Here is a 17,377-nt window from a genome sequence, read left to right as displayed (position 1 = left end):
AGCTGGCCATAACTATCGCTTGACAGATCCACCACGCGCACCCTACACATACTTTTTTTTCTTCTTTTTCGAATCTTCTGATCACGTGCATGCCGACCTGTGGAGTGGGATCAGTTCAGATTACGAATCAACCTTGATCCGTTGCACCACTAGTATGTACCATAAGGTACACGTATTTTAACATACAGTCTGTATCATCCCATATACAAAAAAGACATTACCTTAAAAATAATTAGGTTGTATTGTTAACTTTTATTTAACTTAAATTTCTTTAGTAAAAGTAGCCTGAACCAAGATAGGCAACATGAATCAGGAACCTCAAAGACTTGAGGAAAGCCCAGAGAAGCACAGGGAGAACATGCAAACTCAAAACACAGGGCCATCTTCTCCTGAGGCACCTCTGCCAATCACCACGCACCAATTTACTGTTACTATATAATTTTTTTATTAGTTAAATGCAACAAATACATGCAGAAAACTCCCGTTTTATTTTTTGTCTGTTTTGCGTACTAGCAGCAAGATGGTGCTGCTTCCTCACAGCAAGAAAGTTCTGGATTCACAGAGTCCTTTACCTCCATATCTGGTGGGTTTCTTTAGTTTCCTTCCACAGTCTAACGATGTTCCTGGTAGTTTTATTGATGATTTTCAGTTCAAATGTGAGATGGATATTTTGAATGGTCAGTAAGACAAGACATTTGCTAGTCTTAGGATGCTTTTACACAAGGACAAAGGCATCAGAATGATATTAAAGATCACTGCAAACCACACGCTGGCTTTGAGCTACATCATATATTTTTATTGTTTTTAAGCAATAAGGAGCTACAAAATCCAGAGAAATGCTGCTTTCTTTTTTCCCTTTTCCCCCGACTTTTACTGCTGATCATTACCCGGTACCTTCTTCAGCCAGTCCTTCTCCACATATGCTCTCACATCTCCCACTGAACACCTTTTTCCTGCATCCAGAGCCAGGAGTTTACCAAACATCTCCATGGCTACTGGAGTGAACCTTTTCCACAAAGGAGGGATGTCCTCCTCAGCGTTAGATCGATTTTCCATTCTCCACCAATCTGCAAACTCTTCGTAGAAGTCATCCGAGTCCACACAGCGTTCCCAGGGGAAGTAGCCTGTGAGGATGCAGAAGATAACCACGCCAAATGCCCAGGTATCCAGACTTGGCTCCACACTCAGAGGTGGAGCAGTCACCTCTTTCTGGCCCTCGGGCAGAGCTACAGAACAAAGTTCAGGGGCCATATAGGGAAGGATTCCTGTGATAAAACGTATCAGGGTTCCTCTCTTCTGGGCAAGTCCAAAGTCCGCCAGCTTCACCTGGCAGCAGAGATTGTCCAGCAGAAGAATATTTTCAGGCTTCACATCACGGTGGACCAAGCCATGGGTGTGGATGAACTCCAAAGCACTGGCGATCTGAAGGACACAGCGTTTTACTGAGGATTCTGGGATACCCACCTAGAACAAATGAAATTGGAGATGGGCTTGTGACCCTAATATAGAAGCTGGATACAGTCGTTTTTAATATATTTCTAGTGCTCATCATTTCTTTCACCAAACATTAAACATCTAAATGTTTTCTTCTGATGAACGTGAGTTCAAGAAATTTGGAAAACCATTCATATTGGTTGTGAAAGGTTTAATTCAGTCAGCCTAAGTTCAAATTAACCCGGTCCGTTAGAATCTTTTAATTCTGTATATTTGATGGGTCTGCCTCTTAATGTTGTAAAATGTCCCAAGTTTATCTTAGGAAGATTTGAATACAGCCATGGCTTATGGACAGCGCTGAAGGGGTCGTCCCCAGATTTCCAGGGCCAACAGCAGAAATCTACTGATTTTCATTTTGATTGACTGGTTTTTTTTTTTTGAGATACAGTGAGATACATTTTCCTTTACATTCCTTTGGTGGCCAGAAGATACATCTTAAGTACATTATTGTATCAACTCTGTCCCTGCAGAGGGACTCAAACATCTTTAGAAAACACACAGAAACACAGGAAACACACATAAACCCGTCAAATGCAGGGCCCTTTTCTCCTGAGGCAACACTGCTAACCACTGAGCCAATATGTTGGCTTACGACAAAATACCTGCAAAACTAATAATATTGCCATCAAATTCAACTGCACTCTGTAGTTCAATTCACAGTTGACGTCTTAACACGCTAAAGTCAGATGGTGCACATGTGACAGTAAATTCAAGTAAATGCTTACATTACATTACAATCTTACAAACCCACTATTATGGCTCTAGTTGTAGTCTTATTTTGCAATTGTTTGACTCACTTTTGGTTGAATGACAGCAAAAAGGTCCCTTCCAATGATCAGCTCCTGGGCAAAGCAGTAATGCTCATTAGACTGGAAGGCGATGCCAAAAAGACCCACAATGCAGGGGTGGCAGGACAGGTGCAAGGAGATGCAGTACTCTCGCAGAAAGCCCTGCAGCTTAGTTGAAGTTTTGGGCATCACTTTCAATGCCATGGGAGTCCCTGCAGATCATTCATGTTTTTGTAATTAGTATCCCAGTTCATACACATGTTTGTGTTACTTTGTTAAACAGATAAATCAAACTGATGACAGTTGAATATGATAATTATTTAAGACACAACAACAGAGTATTTCCAAAACGTAGGCTAGCGTGTATGGGTCACCCCCATACACGCTAGCTGTTTCCAAATTGAGAACCTCCAGGCCTCAAGCCAGCCACCCTTTGCAACCCCATGCTATGCATTCAGGCTGTCTACTTTGTCTCCACTGACACCTTTATTGCTCCGCTTTGATTTGACTCAATTGCACTGGGTCATTCAGGTTTCAAGATTTGCACAGAATCAGAAGACATCATACACCTTATGTTTTCTTCAAGTAGCAGTTTTCCCAAATTTTTAACCTGAGGTTTCTTCACTAAAGCATTCTCTCTCTCAGTAGCTTTTATTTTATTTCAACCCACAGAGATGTCTGGCATGACAAAAAGAACAACTTTGGTGACTTTTGGTAGACTATAAATGACTACGTGTTTTTGGTCTTAAGTCTGTTGAATATATACTTTTCAGAAACATTATATGTCATCATATATTGCATCCTTTTGTGATAATACAACAGCTAAGTGCAAATAAAAAACAATTTTCTGCCATGTATTAAGAAATTTTAAAACTCCTAACATTAAAGAAGGTAAATTCTGTAACTGATTTCTCCTGGGAAACAAAAGATTTTTATAACACATAGAAGGAAACCGGTTATACTCTTCTTTAAGAAGAATAAGTGCAGTCATACCTCTAAAGCGATGTGTAACCAGGAGCACTTTCCCATATTTCCCTCGTCCGATCTCTTTGATGACGTTGAAGTGTTCTTGGATTTCCAGGTGACTGAGGCTCTGTGCTGTCAGCTCCATCAACTCATCAATCAGGTTGCCATCAGGGAGGCCCAGCTCAATCATCTTTAGCCAAACATAAAGCAAAAACAAAGCAAGTGCTTTTTCAAATTTAAAATTGCTCTCCCACGAAAAAACAAACAATCAAAAAAACTCAATCCCTTGTTTGTGCAAGCAGCTTGTTGCATGCCATCGAAATTTTGGTCAGAGCTGATGTGATAGAGCCACATAGGGTGTGTGCACAGCCATTAAATACTTTAAAAATATTAACTATGTTAAGATTTTGTTAAAGTTTGAAAAGATAAAAATACTGATTTAAATCCCAAGTTAAGAACATAAATGAGCATATTAAACAAAAGTTTGACTCTGAATCTTTATCCATGGTTAAATCAAAAGCCAGAGCTGAAATTTTTAACCTGAGGTTTGAGACGCCAGCACAATATTCTGCAAGAAAAACCAAATCTACGATTTCAGGTGAAGTAAGAGTGCAGTTTTTTCAAGAAATGGCTCTTTTGTTTCTGAAAAACTTTAATTTCCAGTGTCAAATAAAATTTATACTATCATTCATACTATTAGGGTATTTTTTGATCAAGAACATCTACCAATCCAGTCAGATGGTTGTTATTTATTTATTTTTTAAATCACACACATTGTTATACTTGCTATGCATGAGTAAAACTTTTGAATGACATTTACATTTTTCGCCGAAAACAAAAAATGGGATTGCAGATTTTTTTAGTACCTGTTTTGTCAGTGGTTTGCCATCTTTAGCCATGATTATCATATTAACCATAATAAAATCTTACCTTTGCTCTTTACTGTTCTTGATAAAGTCACTGGAGTTTAAAAAATGGCAATCCAAACAGACACAAAAAATGCATAGGCTTAAACCACCATTCTTACAACTGACAAAATGCAGCTAATCAATATCCTGAACAAGTGCAGGTTAAATGTCTGTGCTGCCTGTCCTTCACTTTCACTGCTGCTGCTGCACGAGTGGACTTGAAAGCTTTTCGTTTCCCAGCATGCAGCTTTCAAATGCTGCGATGGGGTCAGTGCCCACTTTGACAGCTGATTACAAACTGCCACTGGGGAGGGCACGCCCACGTAAACACACATACACGATCACACTAAAACCAACTGCACATGTGCATGTAGTATAAATCTATGAAAAACACAAATTTAAACACATTTTCATAAACCTTACTCAATCCTTCTTTTAATGGAAAAAGCAAATGAAATTACAGTTTCAATATTTGTGGCTCTGTCACACACACACACATACACACACACACATCCTCGCCCCAAACACACACACACAAACAGTGACTTTAGCCTTTTGACAAACCCCATGCAGAAACATGTTTCTTTGTGGTTGAATTAAAATCATCATAAATATAAGTATGGAAATAACCTGGAAATAATATTATTTTTTATTCTTTCCCAGTTACTCTGAAGCACATAAAACATTTCACCCAAATCTAGTTTTAATGGAGGAATGTAGCAAGTTGTGGATACTAGTACTTTTATATCTACCAGTTTTTGCCTGCTTCATACTTCACCAGTGTAGTTTAGATGAAAATATTCTTCTTAAACATATTAAACTCACTGACAGTTGTAAGTGCTTTAGAAAGTAACTTATTACAGGTTGAACTATACAAGAATGATAACAATATCTAAAGTTTATCTTCACTGACTGTAACTGTATCGAGGAAACTGAAATGAATGGACTTTTATTTAAGTATTTTTAGTGTGGTATTGCTACACTGACCTTTTGACTGGGATTTGTTACCACTTTACAAATGAGGCTGAGGTGTCCAAGTAAATATATCATATGACACATGGTTATGATACTCTGATTACATTGCAGATTGGACTCAGTGATCTGTATTTGGAAGAGAGAAAGCAGTTCGCTCTCGAGTTGCATGTTATTTTACTGTGCATGTCTAATGAATGTTGCCATACAGGGTTTGTTTTTACAGTAGCATAACTATAATGAGATTTTTCCTTCTGTACTACAGGAAATAACTAGAGCTGAATGTTGTCTGTGAAGGTTCTCAGTCATCCAGGTCATCGTAGTCAAAGGAGCTTGCAAAGAAAAGCGTCTGGACTTCTTTAAGACTTCTTTAACTTAAAGAAGTCTTAAAGAAGTCCAGACGCTTTTCTTTGCAAGCTCCTTTGACTAGAGCTGAATGTTGCTTTAACTGTATTGTAACTCTATATTTTTAGGGATATAAACATTGTGTCCTGCAATAGGGGGTAACTGGCTGCCATGATATGAAGTCAGACATGTGAATTCAAACTAATACTTTGCAAAGTCATCACGTGTGTTCCTAATGTCAAATAAAACACTCCTGTCCTGGACAGTTCTGGTGGAATGGCCTATGTTTTTATTTTGTTGGCTGTCTGCTCCACAATTTTTCTTGCTAGATGAATTTGCACCTGAAATGTAATGAACACATTGATGGTTTTTAGAAAGTACTAATTTTGGTCAACACATGCCTTCATCTAGTGTGATCGTGTCAAGCACCTGTAAAGCTATCAGATGATTTGGATTTTAGTGATCCTCTAATTTTCCATCTATCGTCATCAAAAGGATAAAATTTTTATTTATGCATTGCTTTGGTATTAAACAGTGAATACTTTCTGGTAGAAAAGGCCGGCTCATAACCGGCATGCCTCACATTTTACCTGTCTGTGCTCAATGTGCCAGGGTTGGTATGCATTTTTTTTAATCCTCCATTTTTAGACTTAGCTGACCAAATTGTGAATATTTGGTGTAGACTCTGCTTATTTGCAAACATCTACAATAGTTGAACGGTCAAAATTGAGGAAACCTCTCAGTTGTTTCTTTTCTTTTCTTTCTTTTTAAAAAAAACAAACAAACATTGTTAGTGTGCTATTCTGGGCATTACACACTAATACAACCCCAAAGAACTACCTGTTTGTCTACGCGATTCCTTGATTTGGTGTGCAAATATGCAGCTTTTCTTTCTTTTCTTTTGTTTTTGTTTGTTTTCTTAAATTTAATCAGTTTACAATAACTGACAGGTTTTTCATGTTTATTAAATTTTATATGGGCATAAAATAGCCTGTTAATCATCTGTTCTGTGTGCAGAGCCTACTCGTCAAAGCAGAGCTGATAATTATGATTATAAAGGATTTTTATTTTAATAATAAATGCGTTGATATATGTTTGAAATAAGCGTAGCCTTGGATGCATGTTGTTGAAACTTTCACGTGGAAGTGGGTCTTTAAGGGGAAGACAGCACCAGCCCGGTGGGAGGTTTACCATTGTGAGCCATGAATGCACTCAAGCTGTGGCACTTGAACAAACAAATCCTCCAGGCTGTCATCTACAACCCAGTGATGTGTCTGTGGTGGTTTTGCTGCACCTGTGTCTCTGTGACTGTGTGTGTATGTGTTTGTTGCCCCGTGTCATGAACACTTAATCTGAGGGCACAGAGCATCCATGCAAACAGAACTAACAACACAAAGAAACAGATACATTGGCGTGTTGGTCTCTGCAGGGCTATGGTGGGATAATGAGGTGTCACTCACTACTAACCGATTCAAGCGGTTCACACCAGGACAGGAGGAATGGTAACTGAACGTAGTATTTAGCACTTTTCCATCTTACTTGTTTTACAAAGTACTTGTGCAAGCTTGTGTCATTTACCCTGTCACACAAAGTTTTACAGGGTTTTTTTGTTTTGTTGTTTTTGTAAGTATGTGGACCTGATGAAACTATATATAGTGTATCTATTTTTTCACTTCTGTGGATTCCAAAAATATCCTGCTATGTTTGGCAGTAGTCAGCGAACATCATAGCAACGTCCTCAGTCACGCTGCCATCAGTGATTAAAGTTATGTAGTGGAGCATGTTTGAAGTTTATGATCATCATGTTACGCTGTCACCACTGACATGGAGTCATGTCATTTCTGGGATCTTTTTCATCCCAGGATGGTGCGCAGTAGTCTTCACGGCGCCAGACTGAATCCATATTACAGCTTCCTATCCCGTCTTTGATGCCCTCGTGTACTCACAAGAATTAAATTACAGAGCAGAGGAGTCTCACTTCTCAATATTCCTTTCACAGTTTGTAATTATTTCTAATAAAGATGTAGCCTTTAGCAATCATCACATGGATGCCAGTAGCACAGATGCCAGTAATATTACAGAGACTTTCAACAAAATATATGTTTTACCAGCAGGTAAAAATTATGCCACCACTATCATTACCAAATAAACTGCAGGAAAAATTCATATAGCCCACAGTTCTCTAAAGTCAGTGAAAATCTTTTAGGAACACATGGACATTTGGAGAATTCTGTTTATTTGCCATGTTGCACAGTCACACATGACTTCATACAAGATCACTTTCAGCCTTGTGATTCCAGAACTGAGAGCAGGTCTGGGATATGACTGGCTTTTGCTTAACAACCCAGCCTTGAAGTGGGTGAACTCTTTCACTCCATTAACAGTGAAGAACAGCTTGCAGCAGCAAGTCTGTCCAAATCAGCCGATAAGTTTATAAACTTTTAAACTCATCAGCTTCTCCCTTTGAAAGGTTTCATTTCACACATAGGAAAAATCCAAGTAAACTCCAAGTGAACCAAATTGCTTCCGAGTGTGATTACTGTGTATACATCTGCACAAACAAACTACACCAATAGGGAAAACAAACCAGAGTTTGATTTAAAGGGACGAAAGACTGTAGGCCTGAAAGTACCCTTATTTAATCCTGTGAGCTCCCAGACATCATTGGCAGTGAAGGTTCCTGATGTTGGTTATCATTGTATGATCTTTACCTTACAGTATAAAGTATGTTGAGTTGACTGTTTTTGTGATATAAATACAATTAGCTCCATAAATATTTGGACAGAGACAACTTTTTTTAAAAATGTTTGTTCTGTACATTACCACAATGAATTTTAAATGAAACAACTCAGATGCAGTTGAGGTGCAGACTTTCAGCTTTAATTCAGTGGGTTGAACAATTAGAATGCATAAAAATGTGAGGAACTAAAGAATTTTAACACAACCCCTTCATTTCAGGGGGTCAGAAGTAATTGGAGAAATTAACTGGAAAAAAAATTCATTTCTAATACTTAGTTAAAATCTCTTTGTTGGCAATGACAGCCTTAATTCTTGAACTCATGGACATCACCAGATGCTGGGTTTCCTTCTTCTTAATGCTCTGCTGTTTGTTTGTGGGACTTTCTGTCTGAAGTTTAGTCTTAAACAAGTGAAATGCATGCTTTATATTCCACTGCTTTGCTTTAATAAATTCCTGGGTTGCTTTGGCTTTATGTTTTGGGTCATTGTCTATCTGTATTATGAAGCGGTACCCCATCTGACTGTATTTTGATTGCCAGACAGTATGTCTCTGAACACCTGAGGATTCATTCGGCTGCTTCTGCCTTGTGTCACATCATCAATAAACACATCATTACTAAGTCATGCGTGTCGAAGCCATCACACTGTCTCTGCCATATTTTACAGATGATGTGATATTCTTTGGATCATTAGCTGTTCCACACCATCGCCATACATTTTTCTTTCTATCATTCTGGTAGAGGTTGATCTGGGTCTCTGTTCAAAGAATGTTTTTTCCAGCAGTGTGCAGGCTTTTTTGTCTCTCATGGACATCCAATATTGTAGCAATTTATTTATTGTAGCAATGGGTTTTCACAGCTTAAGTATGGCTAATTTCACCAGCAATTTGACAGCATTTTGTCTGTTCACGGCAAAATCTTCTAAACTGCAAATTGCATATTGCAGACACCACACCTCAAATCAATTTCAGGTCTTTTATTTGCTTCATTCCATTATATAACTATAACTGGAATATGTATCAGTTAACAGGTAAAAAAACAAAAAACTGTCAGAGTCTAAACATATATGGACCTAAGTTGAAAACTTGTTGAAGTTGAAGATGTTAAACCCAAATCAGTGTTATTAGAACATTTGTTATTTTTTTTCATTACTTTTTGAGCATTATTTCCTTTATTGGATAGTGGAGCAGTGAAGATAGACAGAAAGACACACAATAAAGGGCTCATCAGTATCATGAGTGACATTTCACTTCTCTACCTTGCCAGAACCAATGCAGTAATAATATCATCATAAACCTGAAGGTAGCTACAGAAATGGATATTTCTGATAACTCTCTGTGGGTTCAAGAGCTTCCAAATATTCTGAGGCAAATATAATTTAGAGAAGCTTTAATGAATCAGTAATTTGATCTATATTGTAACTTTGAAAACCCTGCAAAAACTGTGTTTTTTAAATGAGTGACATTTTTTAAAATGTCTCAGAGTGACACTGAAAAACTAGTTCATGCATTTATTACTTCCAGGCTGGACTACTGTAATTCATTATTATCAGGATGTCCAAAAAACTCACTGAAAAGCCTTCAGCTAATCCAAAATGCTGCAGCAAGAGTACTGACAGGGACTAGAAAGAGAGAGCATATTTCTCCTGTTTTGGCTTCCCTTCATTGGCTTCCTGTTAAATCCAGAATTGAATTCAAAATCCTGCTCCTCACATACAAGGTCTTAAATAATCAGGCCCCATCTTATCTTAATGACCTTGTAGTACCATATCACCCTATTAGAGCACTTCGCTCTCGCTCTGCAGGCCTACTTGTTGTTCCTAGAGTATTTAAAAGTAGAATGGGAGGGAGAGCCTTCAGTTTTCAGGCCTCTTTTCTGTGGAACCAACTTCCAGTTTGGATTCAGGAGACAGACACTATCTCTACTTTCAAGATTAGGCTTAAAACTTTCCTTTTTGCTAAAGCATATAGTTAGGGCTGGACCAGGTGACCCTGAATCCTCCCTTAGTTATGCTGCAATAGACGTAGGCTGCCGGGGATTCCCATGATGCATTGAGTTTTTCCTTTCCAGTCACCTTTCTCACTCACTATGTATTAATAGACCTCTCTGCATTGAATCATATCTGTTATTAATCTCTGTCTCTCTTCCACAGCATGTCTTTTATCCTGTCTTCCTTCTCTCACCCCAACCGGTCGCAGCAGATGGCCCCGCCCCTCCCTGAGCCTGGTTCTGCCGGAGGTTTCTTCCTGTTAAAAGGGAGTTTTTCCTTCCCACTGTCGCCAAAGTGCTTGCTCACAGAGGGTCATATGATTGTTGGGTTTTTCTCTGTATCTATGAAGCGCCTTGAGGCAACTTTTGTTGTGATTTGGCGCTATATAAATAAAGTTGAACTGAATTGAATAAAAATAAATTTCTTCCTTAAATCTATTGTCACTTTTAGGTCAGAGTTGGTCCTCTGGTATATAAATAAATGTCAGGTGTTTTGCATATCCTACATAGCTGTTCTGAACAATAGCCAAACAGACTACCAGTGACATTTAGTACAAGGCCTCAGTGTTACAATCTAGAAATTTATCCCTGTGTAAAATTACATTAATGTGTCATCACTCCCAAATGTGTCACTCTTATCGCAGACCAAATCTCACAGCTGTTCTCAACTGTGGCTTGGCCAGTAATGTGTGGCTGTGACTACAATCTTCCTGCATGCACGACTTTGCGTGCGTACATGATGTTTTCGTCATTTGGCTAGTTTAGACTTTCTTTTGTGGCTTAGCCTTTCTGTGCATGCATGGTGGTTTCACACACACTGCATATAACATACATTAAAGTACAGACATGTTTGGTAAGCACCTGCTGTGGAAGAAGAGATTCACTAATAAACAGCAATGACTTTGGGCGTAGGACTTTTAGGCGTGAGAAACTGCAACTCTGCAGTCCAACTCTTGGTGACAGATGGTTCGTGTTGTATCACAGTTGTTTATCGCTCTCTTTAGATCACAAACATGCACATACACCCACACACAGAGACACACAACTACACAAGACATTAAGAACATCCACAAACACGTTTTTAAATGCAGCTTTAACATTTCCAGCTGCTGCTTTTAAGTCCTGAACATTACACCTGCCAGAATGATCATTCAAGAAATACTACTTATACTGTTTTTCAAAACATACAAATTATATAACAAGCAGCACAGAGCAGTGGTGCAATGTTTCTGTGTGGAGCTTGCATGGTCTCCCCATGCTTGCCTCAGTTCTCTCCAGACACTCCAGCTTCATCCCACAGTTCAACAACATGTATTGGTAGGTTAACTGGCAATTCAGTCTCCAGTCTATAATAGATGGGAAACTGGTGTGCCCTACTTCTCGCCCTAAACACCTAGGATAGGCTTCATCCATCCATCCATTTTATTTCATGGATGGATGTCAATGGAAATTGAAACAAATTTGTCCTCATTGCACAAATGGTGGCTGCAAATCAGCAGCCCAAGATAGCACCAGTCATATCCACAGTGCTTTGGCTTTTATAGTGGGTGGGAGTGGTAGTGCTTTGTTCATACATTCTATTTATTGTGTAATTGGATGGTTAACTGTCTGTCTAACTCTTTGAAGTATAGTGTTAAAAAGGAAATTTTACCAAAATTGTACATGCCTCATTAACAGGTCTCGATTGGTAATCTGGCATACTGGGAATTTTCCCAGTGGGCTGATGCACTTTTGGGCCGACAGGCCAGCTTGAATGGCCGCTGTGCACCAGCAGCCCATTCAGTAATTTTCATTATTGACACTGGATTGTCCAATCAAATCTGCTAATGCTACCAGCCCCTCCCCTACCTTTACTGTGCACTTGTGCACTGTGTAGGAAACGTTTGGTGTGGAAGAAGTGGCGAAAAGATAGAGCTGAGAAGCTGAGACAAAACAATAGAAAGAAACTAAAAATATATACAGCAAAATGTGTCAAATTAACCGACATGTTAGCTGTCGGGGCTGTTGCACCATGAACAGTAGTACCTGCAACAACTAGTAACCAGGTCACAGTCACAGGATGCTGCTGCTAGTACCAACTGTGGAGAAGTGAGAAAGAGATGGAGGAAGCTGAAATTAACGTGGTAGGAAAATAGATGCAGGAACATAAGAATGAAGGAAGAGATGCAAGGATTAAACTAAAATGAATGGCTACTTTGACCAATGAGCCACTGCTAATATCTGTGTTCTATTATCACTAAAAGTTATCACTAAAAGGCAAACAGACAAAAACAGATTTCTGTGCCCAAAACTGATGTCATCTCTCGCACTAGTTCAGACACACAGGTCCCCAAACAAAACTGTAGATGGTGAAAAGCTTTGTCCAATTCACAAGAAAGCCCATCCTCTCTCAGTGTCCAGAGCATTTCGCATGAAAACACTGTTAGATAGGAAAACGTTCTTAAAAGAAAACGACTTTTGCTTCAGATGCTGTACCTCATCTTCACACATAGCAAAGAACTGTAAAGCCAAGGTACAGTGTTCTGAGTGCAACGATGAGAAGCACTTCATGGCTGTCCACCCAGGACCAGCTCCCTGGCTAAAAGAAACCGAACCGGCAGCAGATTCAATGGTGGCAGGGAGCCTGACACCATTGAATCAGAGGAGATAACTTCTAAATGCACTCAGGTTTGTGGTGTGAATGAAGCAGGCAGTTCATGTTCTAAAATCTGTCTCGTTAATGTCTACCCAGCAGGCCACCCACATCAAGTAGTAAGGCTTTATGCCATCCATGATGAACAAAGTAAGTAATAGATCACTAGTACGTCCTGAGTTCTTCGAGTTGTTTAATGACTGCGGCCCTAGTTCCCCTTACTCGCTTAAGACATATGCAGGTACCAAAGAGACAATGGGTAGAAGAGCTACAGGTTATGTAGTGGCAGCTTTAGATGGTTCAGTCCACATCCCACTGCCTAGCCTAATTGAGTGCAAAAATATCCCAAATGACAGAGACGAGATCCCCACACCCAGTGCAGCTAGACACCACAGCCATCTAAAGTCAGTGGCTCACCTCATTCCTGCCTTGGACTCTAACGCCCCCATACTAATGCTTCTTGGACGGGATATCATTAGAGTTCACAAAGTCCGCAAACAGATAAGTGGCCCTAACAACGCACCCTATGCTCAAAAATTGGACCTAGGATGGGTCATAGTAGGAAACGTGTGTTTAGGTGACGTCCACAAAACTCCTGCAGTAAGGACTCTGTTCACAAATGCAACTGAAAGGGGACGTCCCACAGCGTTCGAGCCATGTCCTCATGTTTTCAACGTAAAAGAGAAACATTGTGGGATACAAGTTCCACTCAACTTCAGCTCCCAGCTGGCAGACAATGCTTGTGAACCTGATCATTTAGGATGTAATGTGTTCAAACAAACCAGAAACGACAACTACATCTCACCTTCCATCCAGGACAATGCCTTCTTAAAAATAATGGAGGAAGGACTAACAAAAGATACAGATAACCACAGGCCCTGAATTGCCTAATGTCTCTTCTTCGCACCTTTGAAAAGAAAAAAGAGATGAAGGAACATTTCATCACTTTCATGGACAAAATATTCATTCAAACATGCAGAGATTGAAAAGATTGAAAAGAGGACGAGGAATGTTGGTATCTGCCACTATTTGGTGTCTACCATCCCCGTAAACCCACGCAGATCAGGGTCGTCTTCGACAGCAGCGCCAAGTATGAAGGCGTATCCCTGAATGATGTTCTGTTAACAGGACCAGATTTTAATAACTCATTGCTTGGGGTCCTAATACGCTTCAGAAAAGAAGCCGTTGCCTTCACAGCAGACATCGAACAGATGTTCTACTGTTTCAACGTGCGAGAGCAAGACAGGAATTACTTACGCTTCTTGTGATTCCGCGACAATGACATTTCCAAAGAAATTGTGGAGTATAGAATGACGGTCCACGTCTTTGGAAACAGCCCATCGCCAGCAGTGGCCATATATGGCCTGCACCAGTCTGGCCTACGCGTCGAACCAGACTGCGATGCAGATGTGAAGCAGTTTGTCATGCGCGACTTCTACGTTGATGACGGACTAAAATCTCTACCTTAAAAAGGCCATATCTCTACTCCAAAGAACCCGAGATGCACTTGCAAACTCAAATTTAAGACTGCATAAAGTAGCAGCAAACAGAAAGGAAGTACTAGAGGCATTCCCGACTCAAGATCATGCCAAAAATCTAAAAAACCTAGACTTTGAAGCTGATTCAGTGCCCATGCAGCGTAGCCTAGGTCTGAGTCAAAGCCCTTTATTAGACAAGGTGTTCTATCAACAATAAACAGCCTCTATGATCCGCTGGGCTTTGTAGCACCAGTCACCATACAGGGAAAATCAATTCTACGTGAACTTACAGCTGAAAATGGGGACTGGGATGCTCCACTGCCTCCCGAAATGGAAGAGTCCTGGACACAGTGGAAAGACTCACTCAAAGACCTGCCTAACATGACCATTCCCAGAGCATACACAGACATTTCCCCTTCAACAGCCGTGAAAAAAGAGTTGTGTTTTTTCAGACGCATCTACCAAAGCCATAGCTGCAGTGGCCTACTTAAAAGTGGCAGATGCAGAAGGACACAGTCAAGTAGGCTTCGTAATGGGTAAGGCTAGCTAGCACAACGCCCAGATCAGACTATTCCAAGATTAGAGCTTAGTGCTGCCGTTTTAGCGGTTGAGCTCGCAGATCTTATCTCAGATGAACTTGACTATAAACTAGCTCACACTACCTTCTACACAGACAGTAAAGTAGTCCTAGGTTACATCTACAACGAGTCTAGAAGATTTTATGTCTATGTCAGTAATCGTGTGACTAGGATCCGCAGATCTTCTCAGCCATGCCAGTGGCACTATGTAGCTAGCAGTCAGAACCCTGCAGATCACACCACTCGTTCTGTTCCTGCTAGTGATGTGTCGGTCGCGAACAAAATGGCTCTTAGAGCCGGAGCTTTGACGTGAACGACGTGAGCCGGCTCCTTATTGTGAGCCGTGGGGTTTTTTTTTTTTCTTTCTCTCACCCTCTCTCTCGCTCTTTTTTTCCGCTTCACTCCGCATGCAAGCCTTGTGCTTTGCGCTGGGCAGAGGGGGGAGAGTCGGTAGTTACACTTGCATTAGCACAGGAACAGAGCAGGACGGAGAGAGAGAGAAAGAGAGCCAGGGACAACAACATCACATTAGAAAGGTATAGTAATAATCCACAACTATTTTCAGTTGCGGATGATAAAGGATTCAGGTTTATTCATGCAGATCTATATGACAGAGAATATGCATGTTCTTTTTGTTTTCATATTTTAATTTATATTTAATTGTGTAGTGGCTTGCAGTGTTTTGTGTTGCTTCATTTTAAATTTGTTTAAAAGGAAAAAGCTGAAAATTTAAATAGTTAAAAGTTGAAATGTGACTAGTTGGTTTTTGTATTTGTCATGGTCCGTGGTCCTGTGTCTGTGGAATGCGTGATGCTCGGGTAGCCACACCCCCGGGCTGGGCCATCACCGGCACACCTGCTCTCCATCGCGGTGATTACATGAAGATCTACTTAACCCGGCGCTGACGGATGCTCCACGCCAGTCCGTTAGTCACCTCACAGTGGTAACTAGACTTCCACGAAAGCGTGCATTCACTTCTGGTTGGAACTGTGTTTAATCCGCCTACTTGTGTCCAGGTTTCGACTCGGCGTCTGCCACCTGCCTGTCCTCCGGCTCAACTGGATCACTCGGTGCATCATCTGGCCCATTCGCTATCCCCTTCAGACTTCCTGCTCACGGACTGCCACACTTCCCTCCCGAGCTCCCACGGTCCCGTTCTATCGTAAGCCCCCTACTCTAACTCAGTCCTGATGTGTTTTCCCCGCTTCCCGGCTCCCTAGTAATCATCTCCCCTTTCTATTGCAGCCTCCCATGGTCCTGATCCTTTTGTGTACGCGCGCCGCGGTGCATGACAGTATTATATGATTTATTTATTACATTTTATGTGGAGTGAATAAATAAAACTGTATTTACGGTGGCCCCTAGAGACAAAGCAGCACGTACAAACTTCAAAACACGTATGAACCCTGAAGCACGTAAAAACTCCAAAACACGTACAAAACGCAACAGAAGTGCTCCAGGATGCTAGGCGCAGTGTTAAGCGTTTGTTACCTAGCCAGCAAGTACCAACGACCGGATTTGGTGTGTGGTAGTAACAGGTAAATGAACTTTTTTTTAAAAATTTTTGAATATATATGAGTGCTTGTGTATAAATACACAAATAATACACATATGCTTTCAATTGTGTAATTTAAGTGATGTAGGTAGCTCTGTTTTGAAGTTCAGTTAACGCTAGAAATGTGTTTTGGAGTTTGTACGTGTTTTGTCTCTAGGGGCCACCCTATATATTTATATATAAACATTAGGGGTGCAACGATACACAAAATTCACGGTTCGGTTCGATACTTTGGTGTCACGGTTCGATATTTTTTCGATACAAAAAAAATGTTCATGCCTTTTTAATTTGTCATTTATTAAAATTATAAATATATATTTTAACTCAAAAGTACAGTTTTTAAATTTAACCCTAACCCTTGTGCGTGTTTTTTATTTTGACAGCGAATGCGCACCTGCGGACCACTTATGTGCAGCCCTGGTTATTTAGCTCGTCATATTGCAGCCACAGAAATTATTTTGGCCATGAAACGCCAAAGATGGCGCCGAGTATGGCAGCCTTGTCGCGAGCTCCCCCAAGCAACAGCTTTTTTCTGTGTTTAATTTTACTTTTCCTTCATTTTTTCGCGAGTAGCACATGTCTCCTTGTGTACGACCGACAAACCTTACTGGACATAAAAGACGGTCTTTCTTATAACTTTCCGGAGTTCAAATTTTGCAACACGGACGCTCCGTTTGCAGACCCCCCATTCATCTCACCTGAGACGCCTTTGTTCTCTGGCCCTGGAGGCCGCAAACGCCGACGCAGAGGGAGAAGATCTGGCGTTCTGGTTCGACTGAGACGGCGCACTAACAGACCACCGTTACCCAGTTTATTACTGGCTAATGTGCAGTCTCTGGAGAACAAGCTGTGCGAGCTTCGGGCACGGAAGAGATGCGGGACTGCTGCGTGATCTGCCTCACAGAAACCTGGCTATCGGACAAGGTACCGGACT

At 40.6% G+C, this 17,377-nt stretch overlaps 1 protein-coding gene across 7 annotated transcripts; it reads right to left on the bottom strand.

Moving 5' to 3' along the window:
- Window positions 1–774: 774 nt before the first annotated feature.
- On the bottom strand, window positions 775–17,303 carry LOC309696713 (serine/threonine-protein kinase SBK1). Of its 7 annotated transcripts, none has more exons than XM_082518064.1 (5): window positions 15,823–15,907; window positions 14,601–14,725; window positions 3,276–3,438; window positions 2,292–2,494; window positions 775–1,464 (listed from the first exon to the last, which is right to left on the bottom strand). In XM_082518064.1, exons 2-5 carry the CDS (start codon window positions 14,718–14,720, stop codon window positions 871–873), a joined length of 1,080 nt encoding a protein of 359 aa, XP_082374190.1. In that variant the 5' UTR covers window positions 14,721–14,725; window positions 15,823–15,907; the 3' UTR covers window positions 775–870. The 7 variants fall into 7 exon arrangements, with proteins under 7 accessions (XP_082374190.1, XP_082374191.1, XP_082374194.1 ...); XM_082518065.1 differs by having other exon boundaries at window positions 775–1,422; XM_082518068.1 differs by lacking the exons at window positions 14,601–14,725; window positions 15,823–15,907 and adding an exon at window positions 17,142–17,303.
- Window positions 17,304–17,377: the final 74 nt, after the last annotated feature.

The sequence above is a fragment of the Aulonocara stuartgranti genome, assembly GCF_965226115.1.
Source record: "Aulonocara stuartgranti genome assembly, chromosome: 20".
NCBI lineage: Eukaryota > Metazoa > Chordata > Actinopteri > Cichliformes > Cichlidae > Aulonocara > Aulonocara stuartgranti.
Note: the sequence above shows the minus strand (reverse complement) of the source record. Positions and strands in the feature narration are given on the sequence as shown.